The sequence below is a fragment of the Cnephaeus nilssonii genome (assembly GCF_951640355.1).
Source record: "Cnephaeus nilssonii genome assembly, chromosome: 20".
NCBI lineage: Eukaryota > Metazoa > Chordata > Mammalia > Chiroptera > Vespertilionidae > Cnephaeus > Cnephaeus nilssonii.
This window is the reverse complement of record NC_137091.1, coordinates 36,673,786-36,690,424: the sequence shown is the minus strand read 5'-3', so window position 1 is coordinate 36,690,424 and position 16,639 is coordinate 36,673,786. Positions and strand designations below refer to the sequence as shown.

Here is a 16,639-nt window from a genome sequence, read left to right as displayed (position 1 = left end):
AGCCTCTTTCTTGTGGGACTGAATGACATCCTGTATGCCAGCACTTAGCCTGAGGCTGACACATGACCCAGGGTGAGCTGGGACAACTGGCCTTCGGACTCTGTGGAGGAAGGCACTGCGGGAGAAGCTTCGGACGCAGGTCTCCGAATGAGGCCCTTACTAGCAGCATAACTCATCGGTTTCCGTTTTCCCATTTGAAAAAAGGGATAACATTTTCTACCACACTGGGTGTGGAGCAGGTGAAATAGAGTTATCTCCTAGTCAAAGATTCTCCTGGAGGCTGGCTCTGCACACCCACAGGCTGCAGCTGAGATTTAAGAGACGTGGCAGAAGTCTCACCCTGGGCCTCAATCCCAGCGGCATTCTCTACGCCCTGGAGTGAATCCGATGAACACACCGCCTGATGTCCATTCCACCACACATCAGAGCCCGTCATGAAGGAAACCAGCCTCGCCTGGGGTTGGTTCAGGACAGGCAAATGACACAATTTTGGCCACTGAGATGGGAGAGGGTGTGAGTTATTAAGACTCCCACAAAATATTCTGGCTCTCCACCTGACAAGCAGGTGGCAGGACTACACTGCCTAGCCCCTTCAGATTGGCCGGGTGGGCTGTGTGACTAGATCTCGTCGATGAGTTGTGAGGGGGATGACTGGGAGGTGGTGGTGCCTGTGTCCTGCCAGCTGGCAGTGGGGCTGCAGTGTGGGTGTGAAACAAACCTTGACTGATATAAGTCACTGAGAGTTTCAGATGTCCGTTACTCAGCATAACCTGACTGAAACGGCGCAAGTCCACTGGGGCATGGGGGAGAGCTTCTGAGAAAAGTCTCTTGCTCTTAAGAGAAATGATGAGGAAAGATGGCCTCTCTTCTTCATCCAGGCATTGCTGGGTCCAGATATAACACCGTGAGTCTGTGTTGCCCTCTCACGACAGCCTAGAGATGGATGAGGCCAATGCCGAGGGTGGAAAAGAGGAGGCGGAGGAACTAGGCCCTCGATAATGCTGTGACAATACCTGATTAAGCCTCCCTGAAGCCTGTTCTGCCTCTGAGCCTCCTTTTCCGTGAGATAATAAATTCTTACAATGTTTGAACCAGACAAATTTTAGTCACTTGCACCCCACGGACACAGGCCCTGTACTCTGGGGGTTACTGAGCCTCTACGTATCAAGTGGATGTTGACATTCCCCATTCGGCTGCTTGTGTCTATACTTGCAGATTGGAAGGGTGATAAACTGGGACCCCCAACATCCCAAACAGAAGTTAGCTTCTCCAGGGTCGTCTTGCCAGCCACAAAGCCAGGGTTGCCTCTGCAAAGACAACTCCAAACCCCTAGGCTTCAACGCTGCCAGGGCAGCAGAGCGGTGCTTCAGCGGTGCACTGGATTTTCTGAAAACTCAACCCTCCTCGCCTCCCCAGAGTGTACATATTATCCCTGCCCTCCCAGACCTTGACTTCTAATGCCTCCAGGAAAGAAAGAGAGAGCCCAAACAATAAAATGCATAAGCAATCTTCACCTTATGGGGTGACCTGGTAAAATGTGGCTCCACCACAGCTGGAAATTGAAGTATGGACATGTTTATTCTATTTTTTCAAAATGTCTATATCATATCCTGAGCACTAAAGGAAAACATCAGCAGTGGCTGGGGTCCATCAGAGGAAAGTGGAAGGTATGAGTGGCAGACATGAAGGCAGCTCCCCCAATATCTATTCTCTGCTTCTGCCCTGCTAACAGAATCCCAACAATATTTGGGGCAGCATCAGCTAACAGACTACATTTCCCAGACTCCCTTGCAGTTCTGGCCAAAGAGTTAAAAGTGCTGCATGTGACTTTCAGGAAATCTCTGGAGGTGTGCTGTGGGTGCCATTGCCTCATCATCTCCTAAGGCTGAAGCTTCAGCAGCCACTTTAAGACCAACAGGCAACAGGCCAAGGATGGCAGAGCATTGGTGAAGAGGAGCCTGGGTCTCTGACAATGTGGGAGAAAGAAAGAAACTATTTCATCTGAATATCTGCTTTCTATATTTATGCAGCTAAACCTAATCCTAACTTTAGTGGGACATACAGTCAAACCTCTGTTCTCAAACATGTCCTATCTCTAACAATTTGGTTCTTGACCAAGTTGTTCACTGAAAACATGTCTCCCTTTTCTAATACAACTTCAGTTCTCAACCTGATAACCCTTCATGCTGATACTTCAGCATGACAAAAACACCTCTCAGGTTATACCTCAGGAAACTGGGCTGTGAATATTTACATGTTATTATTTTTTTCTTTTGCTGCTGGTGAAATAGACAATTAGCACAATTTTAAAACATAAAGAGGCCATGAGTGTGCTGATGTTGCTAAGGATATGAAAGTGCTCACAAAACAACAATCACAGGCATTGAAGAGGTAGAAAAACTGTTGTTGATTTAAATAAAGGAAAAGCAGTTTGCCAGTGGTGACAGCATTTCGGAGGCAGTGATATGTGAAAAAGGGGTCTGGAACGTATTAATTCAATTGGCATTATTTTTAATGGGAAAAATGATTTGGTTTTCGAACAAATGGCTTCTCAAACAGCCTTCTGGAACGAATTACGTTCGAGAACCGAGGTTCCCCTGTATTTACTATGCTTCACCTCTCAGCTACTGTCCTCAATCAAGACAACCTGTACTTTGTCCATTCACATAACAATCCCAGTGCAAACTGACTGACCTATGCTGTCCCATTCAGGGCCATTCTATTACTGCCATGTCTGGTCAAGTTGAATGCAGGACATTCCAGCATCTCACCATGCACAGTTCTGGGCAAAAATCCTTAGAACAAGAGATCAAATATATCTTTAATATCTTCTGAGAAAATATAACGTATTCTTACCTTTTCTCAGAATTGGAAATCACTTTAAAATGAAAGGGCTTGAGGTTTTAGTGAGGAACTAACTAGCTGTAGTTTCAAGCGTCTCCAGGCACAAACTAGACAGACTGACTGACCCTGGGAAAGCCAAGGTGGGGGTTGCCTTAAGATCAGCAGGGCTGGGCTTCTGGGATGTTGGAACAGAGCTTCCCACTTGGCCACAGAGGAGAGGAACAAGAAAGACGTGAGCATGAGGAAGAGCCTCTCCTGGGTGGAAGGCTCCACTGCTATCCATCTCCTACCCTGACTGATGGGACAATGGAAGGGTAGGGCAGACAATGTAGCCACTATTGGCTGCCACTCCAACAGCCAGCCATCTTCATCTTTGTCCTTGCTGGTGGAGCCCAGATTCTGCTCTGGCGGCCCTCGATAATGCTGCCATGTGGTTTGAGCACATCCTGACAGTTTAAGACAGTCATGCTGGTCCAATGGGACCTTACCAGGGGTTGATTCAGGAGTGGGCACTCTTGAAAACAAAGAGGAGCTTTCTCCTCTTCTTCTGCAGGGCACTGGTTTTGCTGGGGGCCACAGTAGCCATGGTGGGTCATGAGTGGAGCTGGTCCCTGAGGATCTCATTGCAGAACTAACCAGCCCTAAACCCACCCTAACGCTGGACTTATTATGTGATGATAAAGCCCCTTAATGCTTCCTGCCTTCTCGAGTTAGGCTTTCTGTCACTTGCAGTCAAATGCCTCTTAATAAAATGTACCCCTCTTTATGGAGCTGAAGGAGAAAAACAGGAAAAAAATAAAAGCTAACCAGGTGGTGTGATGAGCAAAAGTCTAGGGCCCAGTCCAGCCCTGCCGGCTTGCAGAGCTGGGCTTACAATTCTGCCTTTTAATGCTCTGAACTGAGTGGGTGGGTTGTTATTCTTGCACAGGAGGGGAGCAAACTCCTGAGGACAGGGACAGCATCTGCCAGCCTCTGTACTCCAGCTGCCAGTATAGGAACCACGCTCAGCAGGAACAGCCATCACCCTCATGGAGCACTTACTATGTACCAGGCACCTTTCCAAGTGCTGTAAAGGGTGGCCCTCCTTCAATATTCTTAACACTGCTCAGAGACAGACATTTTAACTGTGAGCAAACTGAGGTGCAGAGAGGGAAAGTCACTTGCTCACATTCACATGGCAGGCAGGAGTAGGCCAATTTGCCATCTTGTCTCTTGGTAAATCTAAGATGGGCCACAAGACAGGTTCTGTCTATGAGGACCTCTGCCTTCCTAAAAGTAGCAACGGGCTGGAGAAGACAGCATAAGACAGAGGAGTCCCGAGGGAGAAATGTCTGGTGCTGGGGTGGAATGTCTGGCTCAGGACACACAGGCTCCAGGATGTCACGGGGCAACTCTGCAGCAGGAAAAGAGGAAAGGAGATGAGGCCAGAGGCTACTGGAGCACCCTGACCTGCTCTCAGCCTCTTACTGCAGGCTGGTGACAGCCTGTGAAAGACTCTTCTGGGGGTTTCAGGGATGAGGTGTGATAGGGACATTTGGCAAAACTTGAAGCCCAACTGCTGATAGAGATAAAAATGCTGAGATAATGGGCCACAGAGTGCTAAGGCAGGCTCCACTGGAGCCCTGGAAAGAGAAGGGTAGGGTGAGAAGAGCTTGAGTCCAAAGAAAAAGCATTAGTTTCCTACTTGTCAATGCCAGAGAGCCTAGTACACAAAATCACAGCCATCAAGTGTCACGGTGGGGCAGCGATGCCCACAGGAACCAGGCATGTTGCCTTAATTTTTTTTTTTTTCCTCACCTGAGGATATTTTTTCCATTGATTTTTAGAGAGAGGGAGAAAGGAAGTAAGAGAGGGAGGGAGAAAGAGAAACATCAATGTGAGAGGGACACATCGATTGGTTGCTTCTCCCTACGTACCCTGTCCAGGGCTAGGGATCAAACCTGCAACCCAGGTATGTGCCCCTGACTGGGAATTGAACCTAAGACCCTTTGGAATATGGGCCAATGTCCTATCCACTGAGCAACACTGGCCAGAGCGATGTTGCCCTAATTTGGAGAATGAGCTCAGGGTTCTTTGGCAGGAAGCAGAGTCTGGAGTCAGGGCCAGCCCTCTGGAATCACACAGGCCCAAGTTCCTGTCCTGATTCAGCAACTCCCAGAAGAGTGACCTTGACTAAGTGCATTCATCTCATTGAACCTCAGTTTCCCTCCTGTAAAATGAAATAATTCAACTATCCACCTGTGGAGCTGAGGTCATACACATAGATCAATGGGATTGACTAGAGAACCCAGAAATAAATCCATGCAAATGTGACCAATTAATTTCCCCTTCCAATGAATTTTTGCTTTAAGGGGCAAAAGCAGTGTAATGGATCCTTTGCAATAAATGGTGGAACAAACTGGACATCTGTAGGCAAATAAAAGGAACTTCAACCTAAACCTCTCACCTCTTGCAAAAATTAACTCAAAATGGATCATAGACTTAAATGTAAACTATAAAACTTCTGGAAAAATAAACATAAAAATATCTTCAGGACCCAGATCTAGGCAAGTAATTCTTAGACTTTATACCAAAAGCATAACCCATAAAAGAAAAAAAAAATCATAGTTTGGACCTCATCAAAATTAAAACTTTAGTTCTGCAAAAGACCCTGTTAAGATGAAAAGATAAACTAAAGCCTGGGAGGAAATATTTGCAAATCACATATCTGACAAAGGACTTGTGTCTAGATTATGGAAAGAATTCTCCCACATTGAAAAAGCATCAAATCCAATGAGAAAATGGGCAAAAAACATTTCACTGAAGAGATATAATTGGCAAATAAGCAATGAAAGGGTGTTCAACATCGTTAGCCATTAGAGAAATGCAAATTAAAGCCACAGTGAGATATCATTACGCACCTATTGGAATGGTTAAAACAAAAACCAGTGATGACACCAAACGGTGTTGAGGAGGAGGAGAAACTGGAGCAGTCCTACCCTGCCAGGCGGATGTAAAATAGTACAGCCACTCTGGAAAATAGTTTGGCAGTTCCTTTTAAAATTAAAAATGGACATACCACACAAAAAAGCAATTGTATTTTTTTCTAAACACTTCTCTACTTGCAATACAGAGTAGTCAGTTCACCCATTCACTGAATTAATGCTGTTCTCAATCTGCTGAGCAAGGAGCACTCTCAGAAACATCTCTCCCCAGCTTTGAAGTATAACTAACAAAACTGTAATATATTTAAGTGCACAATATGAATTGTGAAATGATTTCTACAATCAAGTTAATTAACACCTTTATCATCTCATGCAGTTACTTTTTTGGGGTGAGAATGCTTAAGATCTATTCTCTCAGCATATTTCAAGTGTATAATACAGAGTTATTAACCATTTGCCTCCCATAAGTGTCTACAGACACAAGCAGCAGACCTTCCATTTTGGACGTGTGGCAGCTAACTGATTAACTATAGCCACCATACTGTCCATCTCAGAACCTATTAATCTCATAACTGGAACTCTGTACCCTTTGAGCAAAATCTCCCCATCTCCCCCACCCTCAGGCAACCACCATTTTATCCTCTTTGTTGAGTTTGACTCGTTTTAAGATTCTGCATAGAAGTGATACCATACAGCATATGTCTTTCTCTGTCTGACTTAATTCATTTAGCATAATGCCCTCCAGGCTCATTCATGCTGTTGCAAATAGCCGAATAGCCCTATTCATGGCTGAATAATATTCCACTGTGTGTATATGACACATTTCCTTTACTCATTCATTTGTTGACTGACATTTAGGTTGATTCCTTATCTTGGCAAGCAACTGTATTCTTGGGCATTTATGCCAGAGAAATAAAAACTTGTTTTCATGCATGCTCAGGGCATGAATTCTGAAGAACCTCTAGGGATTGCACCAATGCCTTGGTTTGATATTATATCCTAGTTAGCAGGATGTTAACACTGGAGAGGCTAGGTGAAGGAATTCCCTGTGCATTTCTTCTCAACTTCCTGTGAATTGTTATTATTTCCAATAAAAAGTTTAAAAATAATAATAATGGAGGACACTGAGCCTTTGAAAAAAAAAAAAACAAGCTCCCTGAAGTCAGCAGTAGCATCACCCCTACGCACGACTCCTCTCCATGCCTCCTGTGTTCCATACCATTCTGCTTACTCCCTCCTTTCTGTGGCAAACTCTTACTAATCTTTCAAAGCCCCATTCAAGTGTCACTTCCTCCAGATAGCCAGCCTAGAACTCTGGGGCTGGACTGTACTCCCCTTGAGTCTATTTGAGCATGCATCAGAGTGCACATCGGTTCTAAGACCCTCTCTCCATCACAGTCAGCAACACTGACAACAAGAGCCCCTGAAAAGTATTTCAAATAGTTCTCCCTGCACCTGGCACACAAAAAGCTCTTGGGACCCTTTGCTGAATGAAAGTTGAATGGTAACTACTAGAAGATGAAAGAGTATGTTTTCCCCATTTTACACAGAGGCTTTCAATCAAACAATGGTTTAGTTCAGCGGCTCTCAAAGTGTTTCCTGGACTAGCAGCATTGGTATGGCACATTCTACTACAGACCCACCAAGCTGGAAACTAGAGGGAGAGGCCCAGTGACTTGTATTTTAACAAGTCCTCCTCCTGGGTGATTCTGAGGCACACTAAAGATGGAGACCCACTAGCTTAGTGGACTGATCCTTGGTCTTATGGCAGGTGGTCTTATATAAACACAATCACTAACTCACTCCATCCTTTTATCAAACATATACCAAGAATCTTACCATGTGCCAGATCTGTGCTGTATGATAATCATACAGATGAACTGGGAAGGTCTTAGCTCTTGAAAAGCATGAATGTGCTCTCTCTCTCTCAACTGGGCTAATAGAATGGAGAATGCTCAAGGTCAGGAAATACTCAGGGAACTGAGGGGCAGAGTGGTAGCCCCTAGTGCTAGGGGAGGTTCAGGAAAGACTTCCTGGAGGAGGAGCACCAGTGCTCAGGTGGGCAGGAAAGGGGTGGGGTGTGAGGGTCAAGAGTGTGAAGAATTAACCAGGCAGAGGTAAGAACATGAGAACTGAAATGCAAACAGCCTACCTAAGAAACTAGAAGTGACCAGTGACGATGACATGTGGCACTGCAGAAAGCCGGAGAGACAGGTAGGGTCTTGGTGGCCACAGGGAGGCACTGAGGCTGTGTCCTGAGGGCTCTAAGACACCCGGGAGCAGGGGACATATATGGCCAGATATAGAAAGATTTCCCCTGGCGGCTGAGTGGAGGATGAACCAGAGTAAGTGGGAGGGAAGCTGGGGGCTCAGGGAGGTGTCAAGGGTCGGGCAGTGGGGACAGGAAGTGGGGGTAGGGGCAGATATGCTCAGAAGGCTGAAGACCACAGTAAAGGAGAGGAGAAAGGGAGACATCCAGAATGAGGCCCATGGCTCAGGTCTGATGACAAGAGAATGGTGGGGGTCCCTGGGACCCCCGAGGCGGAAGTGCACAGGGCACCGGGGCTGAAGGTAGCTGGGTTTATCCTGGAGGCACGGGGAGTCATGGAGGAGTTGGGACAGTCCCTTAGGCTACCAGACTGGGGAAGGATCCAAGGGGACAGGACTGAAGCCTGAGAGGCTATGAAAACTGGGTAATGCAGGTGGCCTGGTCTTGGGGAGTGGGGCTGGAGAGAGAAATATATGGCCATGCTGGAAAGCGAATGCTCTTGTTCAAACAAGTGATACAGGTATCAAGAAAGTGGCAACTAATATTCTGCTGCAAATAAGCCAACAGGAGTCCTGCTCAGGCACAGCCAACACTCTGATGACTTGCAGGGTGCCAGAAACCCCATAAAACGGCCTTGGACTTATAGGGTATGTGCATTTCCTGGGAAAGAAGGATTCCCAGGTTTCACCATATTCCTTAGTTTGAAAAGAGTGGAGATTCTGACCTTTCTGGGGATGGCTTGTATCTTGCGTAGGTGGCCGAGCCTGGGGTGGAGAAGCTCCCAGAAGGCTGTCGGTAGGGAGGGGCTTTGTCGACCCCTGCTGGTGATGCTGTGTAAGGGGTTTCTGGGAAGCTAACAGGCCTGGAACAGACAGGAGGGAGGAAGAAGGTAGGTGAGTGAGGAAGATACCTTTGCCCTCACAGAGGAGGGACAGACAGACCTTTCACCCAGGCCCAACTACATCCCATCTGCTTTATCTGCTATCATCCCCTGGGGGTGGAGAGGGCTGCTGAGCAAAGGGCAGCAGGAAGCTGGGGATACCCCTGCCCTCCCCTCCGCCTCTCCCACTTAGGCTCCCATGCCCTCAGCCACTGTGGCCCTGACAGGGGCCTGATAGGGCTGTTCTAGCGCACTCCTGGGACGACATGCTTCTCTGCAGCTTAGATCCCTCCATTTCTTGAAAAACTTCCTTTATCTCTGCCCCCCACCCCCCACCCCAAATGTATCTTTATTGATTTCAGAGAGGAAGGGAGAGGGAGAGATAGAAACATCAATGATGAGAGAGAGTCATTGATTGGCTGCCTCTTGCAGGTTCCCTACTGGGGAATCAAGCCAGCAACCTAGGCATGTGCCCTTGACCAGAATCAAACCTGGGATCCTTCAGTCCGCAGGCTGATGCCACTGAGCCAAACCAGCTAGGGCCTTCCTTTATCTTTTAATACATAACACTAGAGGCCCGGTGCATGAAATTCGTGTACTGGGGGGGGGGGGTTGTCCCTCAGCCCAACCTGCACCCTCTCCAATCTGGGACCCCTCGGGGGATGTCTGACTGCCTAAACAGGCACTCAGACATCCCTTTCACAATCCGGGACTGCTGGCCCCCAACTGCTTGCCTGCCTGCCTGACTGCCCCTAACTGCTTCTGCCTGCCAGCCTGATCACCCCCTAACCACTCTCCTGCCAGCCTGATCGACGCCTAACTGCTCCCCTGCCAGCCCGTTCGTCCCCAACTGCCCTCCCCTGACAACCTGGTCACCCTGAAATGCCCTCCCCTGCATATTCCCTCTTTATTAGATAGGGTTTTTTCTTTAACATATTGGACAGCCCTAACTGGTTTGGCTCAGTGGATGGAGCATCAGCCTGCAGACTCAAGGGTCCCAGGTTCGATTCCGGTCAAGGGCATGTACCTTGGTTGGGGGCACATACCCAGTGGGGAGTGTGCAGGAGGCAGCTGATTGATGTTTCTCTCTCATAGATGCTTCTAGCTCTCTATCCCTTTCCCTTCTTCTCTGTAAAAAAATCAATAAAATATATATACTGTATTTTCTGGCGTATAAGATGACTGGGCGTATAAGGCAACCCCCAACTTTTCCAGTTAAAATATACAGTTTGGGATATACCCGCCCTATAAGATGACACCTGGCGTATAAGACGACCCCCGACTTTTGAGAAGATTTTCCTGGGTTAAAAAGTTGTCTTATACGCCGGAAAATACGGTATATATAAAAAAGAAACATTTAAGATTCCTCCATATCTGCCTGGCTGGTGTGACTCAGTGGTTGAGACCCCAGGCTGCCGCCGCTGGCAGGGGATCGTGCCGTGGGGGTGCACGCCCCTCCCAGGCTGAGACCCCAGCCCAGGCTGCTGCCACTGTGAGGGGATTGCGCTGTGGGGAGTGAATTTGTTTTTGTTTTTTAAAGGTTCTGGAGGGCCTCTGGGCAGCATTCCGCCAGGCCACTTACTCTGCCAGTTCTCAGCGGCAGCCCTCCCTGAGACTGGGGGACTCTGGCGGGGCTGAGAGGACTGGGGGCGGCCATCTTGTGGCTATGGGTGCCGCCACTTTGTCACGGAGTGATGGTTAATTTGCATATTGCTTTTTTATTAGATAGGGTATTCAAAAGAATTTATTTGTAAGGTATATGGAACCACAATAAACTCTGAACTAGAATGGTGGCAATACCTATACATATGTGGGCTGCTCCCCTTCCCACTTCCCTGACTCCCTCAGGAAGTTAGCCCATCCTATACTCTGTGCTTATCAGTCCCTTGACCTTTTAAAAAATATACAGTTTTAACCATACATAGTATGGTGAATTTCCACCTCAGACACTGAGCTATTAGCACTAGGCCCTCACACAACAGGCTCAGATTGTAAGTTGAAGGAAAGGGAGGCAGGGACAGAGGGAGGGAGGAAGGCATGGATAAATGGAGGGAGGAGGGGGGAAGACAAAGGACAAGAAGGAAAGGAGAAGGACTTAGAAGGGACTGGAAAGAAAAGGAAGGAGAGAGAAAAGGACAGGAGGGAGGCGGGGACAGGGGTTGATGCCCTTGGGGGTCCTTACCTCTTGCTGTGCAGAGGCTGGGACTCCCGAAAGGGGACCATGGGGGTTTGCTTCGGGGGCCGGCTCAGGGACTGAGCGTGGCCGGGGGTAGCAGGAGCGGCCCACTTGGAGGCTGGTAGAGAGTTGTGGGAGGCGGGCCCACTCCACTGCCAGGGAACATTGCTGCGGTAGGGGGGCCGGCCCCCGGAGGGCATGCTGTCCTGCTCAGGCTTGGGCTCCGAGGTATTCATGTCGTAGGTCTCTGGCCACCCCCTAGGAAGAGAAACTTTGTTAGGCTTGACTTCCTCTCCTCGCCCCTCTTCTCCTTCTCTATTCATTTTCCTTCCTCTCCCTTCTCCCTGACCCAGGCTTCAAGTCAGCCAGTGTCCTCCATGGACTGGCTTGGCCCCCCCTTAGCAGTACTTGGGGCCAGAAAGGCAGATCCCATCCTAGCTGGTTTGGCTCAGTGGATAGAGTGTTGGACTATGGACCAAAGGTCCCGGGTTCGATTCCCATCAAGGGCACATACTTAGGTTGCAGGATCCTCCCTGGGCCTGGACCCTGGTCGGGGGATGTGCAAGAGGCAACCAATCGATGTGTTTCTCTCACATCAATATTTCTCTCTGTCTCTCCCTCTCTCTCTAAGGAAAAAAAAAAAAATCAATGAAAAAAGATCCTCCATGAGGATTAAAAAAAAAAGAAAAAAAAAGAAAGGGAGATATCCTTAGGATCAAAGGATAGTATCTGCTTTGTTCCAAGAATTTCAATGACAGCTGGAAGAGGAGCAGGGGACCTACTTTACAGGATGGTTAAAAAAAACACACCAAAAAAAACGAGTCACAGACCTAGCTGTTTTGGCTTAGTAGATAGAGAGTTGGCCTGTGAACTGAAGGGTCCTGGGTTTGATTCTGGTCAAGGGCACGTACCTTGGCTGCAGGCTCCTCCCGGCCCTGGTCAGGGCTTGTATAGGAGGCAACCAATCAATGTGTTTCTCCCACATCAATATTTCTCTTTGTCTTTTCCTCTCTCTTCTACTCTCTCTAAAAGTCAATGGAAAAATATCCTTGGATGAGGATTAAAAAAAAAAAAAAGCCACAAAATCCAGATCCTTGAAATAAATGCAGAACTAATGGCCTGTGACTCCCCCAGACCAGGCTGGCACAGGAATTGCAGCATTCCTGGCTGCAGGTGGGGAGAGTCTTGGGCTGGGTTGGCATTCTCCACTGAGGCTGCAGTGCAGCAAGGAGGGCTCTGAGCCTGAGGAAGGAGCTATGCTCAAGAAAACCACCTCCCAGCGGCTGTGGGAGCTCAGTTCAGAGTACTTGTCTTGGAAGCTCTCATGCCCCCATTGAGCCAGTCCTCTGTGACTCTCCTGAGTCCGCTGGAGCCCAGGGAACTTTCAGGGCCTGATGGCTGCGAGCCCAGGACATGGCTACTAAAGAGTTATCAAAAGGTGACCCAGGGTGTGCTCTGGCACCTGGCAGACACATTGCCCCTCAGCAGCATGAAGGTCAGAGCTGCCATCTGGCAGCTTGTTGTGACAGTCAGAGAGGAATGGTACTGACAGTCCAGAGAAGAATGGTAGCAGGTGAGGAATGACAGGGACACAGATGTCTAACAGAGCTCGTAGATATGGTAGGCTGGGTAGAAGTAGAGGAGGGCAGCGTTCTGGCCCTAGGCAGTACACACCTGCTGTTGCCTGCCCAGCTTCCAGCCCTGGCTCCTGAGAGCAGGTCTGTGGGCTCTGGGTAGGACTTGACCCCACTGCTTGGCTCCTGGTAAGAGCATGTGATCTAGGTCTGGCCAATCAGAAACTCCTCTCCTTCTGGACATGACTGGCATATGACTGCCATGTGCTACTGCCATGTGCCCTAAAGTGGGGCCAATCAGACACAGTGGGCATCAACTCCAGAACTGTTTCTAAAACTACTGGAGGAAAATTCTATTTCACTGTGGCTGCTGAGCTGGGGAGACCAATAGCTGGGGCTGTGAGGAGGAGTGGGCCATCTTTGTCCCCATGAAGTAGGAGATGGCTTGAGAATGACAGTAATGCAGAAAAAGAGGCAGATGATAGATTCCTGATGAGGGTGTCTGAGTCCTCAAACAGAGCCTTGCCTAAATCTTGCCCTGTCTCCCAATCTTGTCAAGCGCATAAGCCAGCACTGTCCCTCTTCTGCTTTATCATGCTTGAGTTGGTTCTGTTAATCCTGATCAGCCCATCACACTTTAGAGAGACGTACACTGAAGCACAGAGAAGGTCACACAGGCAGTAAGAAATGAAACTACTCATTGTGACACTTGAGCCAGGAGGCCAGGTGTGCATTTGGAGGCTGAAGGGACCCGTGAGTTGGGTTATCAGCTCTCTGAAGGAGGCCAGTCAGACACTCTTGCATTTGGAGTACAACAAAACCCACAGGAGTCCCAACCCACACCCGCCCCTGTGAACAGGAGATCCTGTTTTGTAGCCACTTTGTAAAGTGAGCAGGATGACAGTTTTTCTCTTAAATAGGGCAGGGAGTAGAACTCGTCTGTCTGGTCACACCCTCCCTGGTATGTCTCGCCAAAGCTAGAGAAGTGAGATTGCAGACTTTCACCTTTATTCAGCTGGGCCCTGCTGCAGGTGTAGGGCACCTTCACGTCCTCTCACACTCCCTGAGTTTTGTAGAGTCATCCGACAGGTGGGCTGGCTTGCTGCGTGCATACATGTAGGGATGAGCATGAATGTAGGGAGAGGAGAGGGGGAGCCAGCCTGTGGGGTTACTTTGGTTTGACTTGCCCCTGCAGAGCTCAGAGTGGGTGGTTGGGCTTTGGCTCTGCAAAGATGGAGGAGGCCCCAGAATAGGACTGGGAAAAGGGATACCGGAGGCCTGACAGGAGTTCCGAGGCCGAGGGACTAGGGTGTGCACGCGGGTGGCCAAACCTTTGGTTGCAGGGCTTAGACTTGCCCAGACTGTCCCCCACTGAGTTCAGAGCAAGCAGGACTCAGGAAGGTGGGGATGGAATAACCAGAACTTGCATATTGGGGCGTTTTCAACATCTCTCTTTTTTAAAAAAATATTTTTATTTATTTCAGAGAGGAAGGGAGAGGGAGATAAAGATAGAAACATCAATGATGAGAGAGAATCATTGATTGGCTGCCTCCTGCATGCCCCCGACTGGGGATTGAGCCTGCAACCTGGCATTTGCCCTTGACTGGAATTGAATCCAGGACCCTTCAGTCCATAGGCTGATGCTCTATCCACTGAGCAAAACCAGCTATGGTGAGTTTTCAACATCTTTTAAAGGCAGCAGAGCATATGGGGATGGGCAACCTGGATTGAGTTTGCTCTGTCACTTACTAGATGTACAACTTTGCACCAAGTGACTTGACTGTTCCACTCTGGGCCTCACTTTCTTATCTGTTAAGTGGGGATCACACCAGTCCTGGGAGTTCATGTGTATAAGCACTCCTGTCACCTCATCTCATGCCTTCCTCTTGGGTTACTCTGCTCTAGTCACACCACTCTACTTCTTCTTCTTCTTAATGTATTGATTTTGAGAGAGAGAGAGAGAAAGAGAGAGAATATTGATTTGTTGTTATACCTATTTATGCATTCATTGGTTGCTCCTAGTATGTGTCCTGACTCGGGATTGAACTTGCAATCTTGGTGCATCAGAATAACGCTCTAACCAATGACCTATCCAACCAGGGTGTGTTTAATCACTTTTAACTGTTGGTAAGAGGAATTGGTTCAGGCTCTTGTGAACTTTGGGAATTTCTCTAATCCTTTCAGGTGTTCCTCCCACCCTCCACCTTTAATTTCTTAAAGCAGTCACATCATGCTCCTACTGATCTGTCAACAAGCCGAGGACCTTTGTTCTCACCTTTGTGATGGATGCTCCCTCCCTGCAAGGCCTTCTTCTGGCTCCTTCTCACTTTCTTGACCATCTTCTCCAAGATCAGGTCATGCCCTTTATTTCTTCACACTCAGTTATCTCACAGCTAGTGTCTCTAGAGTGCCTCCTACAGGCCAAATACTATTTCACATGGTTTACCAGTCTTACCTCCTCCAATGTTGCAACAACCCTTTGAGGAAAGGATCTATTATCGTCCCCATTTTACAAACGAAGAAACTGAGGTACAGGGGGTAAGGCCACTTGCAAAGGGCTATAGCTAATAAAAGGAGCTGGGATTCAAAATTAGGCAATCTCACTGCAGAGCCCACCTTCCCACTACACTCGGCCGCCTCCCCTTTTTGCTGTATGAAATTATTTTATTTGCTTAGTTGTTTATTGTCTGTCTCCTGACCCATTTGTTTGCTCCATCAGGGCCAAATCTTTGACTGCCCTCTGTGCAGCTTGGAATGTAGTGATTTTCCCTCTCTGTCTCTGGTCACTTCTGGAGGTGGCTAGGGTACCAACTCATCAATCCAAAAATTGAATTTATCCTGTCTTCCCTGTGTAAATTATACCTCAGAATAACCATATAGTTACTGAAGGCAAGTTCTTTTTAGAAGAATTACAGCCAATAAGTGAAGAAAAAATGACAGCATTGAGCATATCTATAATAATAAAAGCATAATATGCTAATTAGACCAGACGTTGCTGCCGGCGTTGCGGCGTTGCGAGGGAAGCCGAGGCCCGGATGCCAGAAGGAAGCCGGTGCTGGCAGCTGGGAGAAGGCCTACTCTTGCATGAATTTCATGCATCAGGCCTCTAGTAAAAACTATAATGAAAAAATAAATCTAGGTAATGATCGCAATGGCTGCTGAAAGCTGAGGGGAAATGTGTGATGACAAGTCAGGTTGCCACACATGAACCCTCTGATGGCCCTTAGCATCACTCACAGAGGGACAGCCAGATACATGGTGCCTCCTGATGGACACACACTGGTAAGGGTTGTTACCAAAAGAAATTTAACCACAATCTGGTCAATATTGAACTCCAGTTTATGGGAAAAACACGTGCTAAAGGAACAGGGGATGCAAGCAGCTAATTTCATGAAGCGGGAAACTCCTGGGACAGTGGCCTGGTTTCTTCCCTAAATAAGTTGCAAGAAAAAAATAAATAAAAGGGAGAAGTACAGATTAAAAGAGCACGAAGAGATACATCAACCAAATGCAACAGGAGGAGCCTGATTAACAAAACAACTGTTTTTTTAAAAGTATCTCTCTGATATGACAGAAGTTAATGGACTGTGTAATTGATATTCACTTACTGTTAAAATTTGTAAGTGTTGTAGTAATTTTTTAAAGGTCCTAATGGGGTAGAGATACAATCCAAGAATTTGGATTGTTTCAAATAGTTCAGTGTGGGGAAGCTAGAGATTTAAAAACAAAAAACTGGCCACATGTTGACAAATGTTGAAACAACAGGTCCAATATACTTTTAATATGTTTGAAACGTTCCATTAAAAAAAAAAAAGAAAAGAAATAAACCTTGCACTGGCTTCCTACTGAATAATACCAAGCTCGTCACTGTGTCCAGAAAGCCCCCCTCAGTCCCTCTCTCCCACCTCTCACCCCTGCTTACTCTGTTCCAGCCACTGTGCTGTAGGAACATGCCCAATACACTTGCACTTC

At 47.7% G+C, this 16,639-nt stretch overlaps 1 protein-coding gene across 5 annotated transcripts in view; it reads right to left on the bottom strand.

The window, feature by feature from the left end:
• The window catches only part of SIPA1L3 (signal induced proliferation associated 1 like 3), a 246,732-nt gene that overhangs the window by 46,193 nt on the left and 183,900 nt on the right, over positions 1 to 16,639 (bottom strand). For all 5 annotated transcript variants that reach the window (XM_079799983.1, XM_079799984.1, XM_079799982.1 and 2 more), the window contains 2 exons: positions 11,100 to 11,351; positions 8,762 to 8,899 (listed from right to left, as the gene is read on the bottom strand). In XM_079799983.1, the coding sequence (XP_079656109.1) occupies positions 8,762 to 8,899; positions 11,100 to 11,351 (390 nt within the window). The remainder of the gene's footprint in view (positions 1 to 8,761; positions 8,900 to 11,099; positions 11,352 to 16,639) is intronic.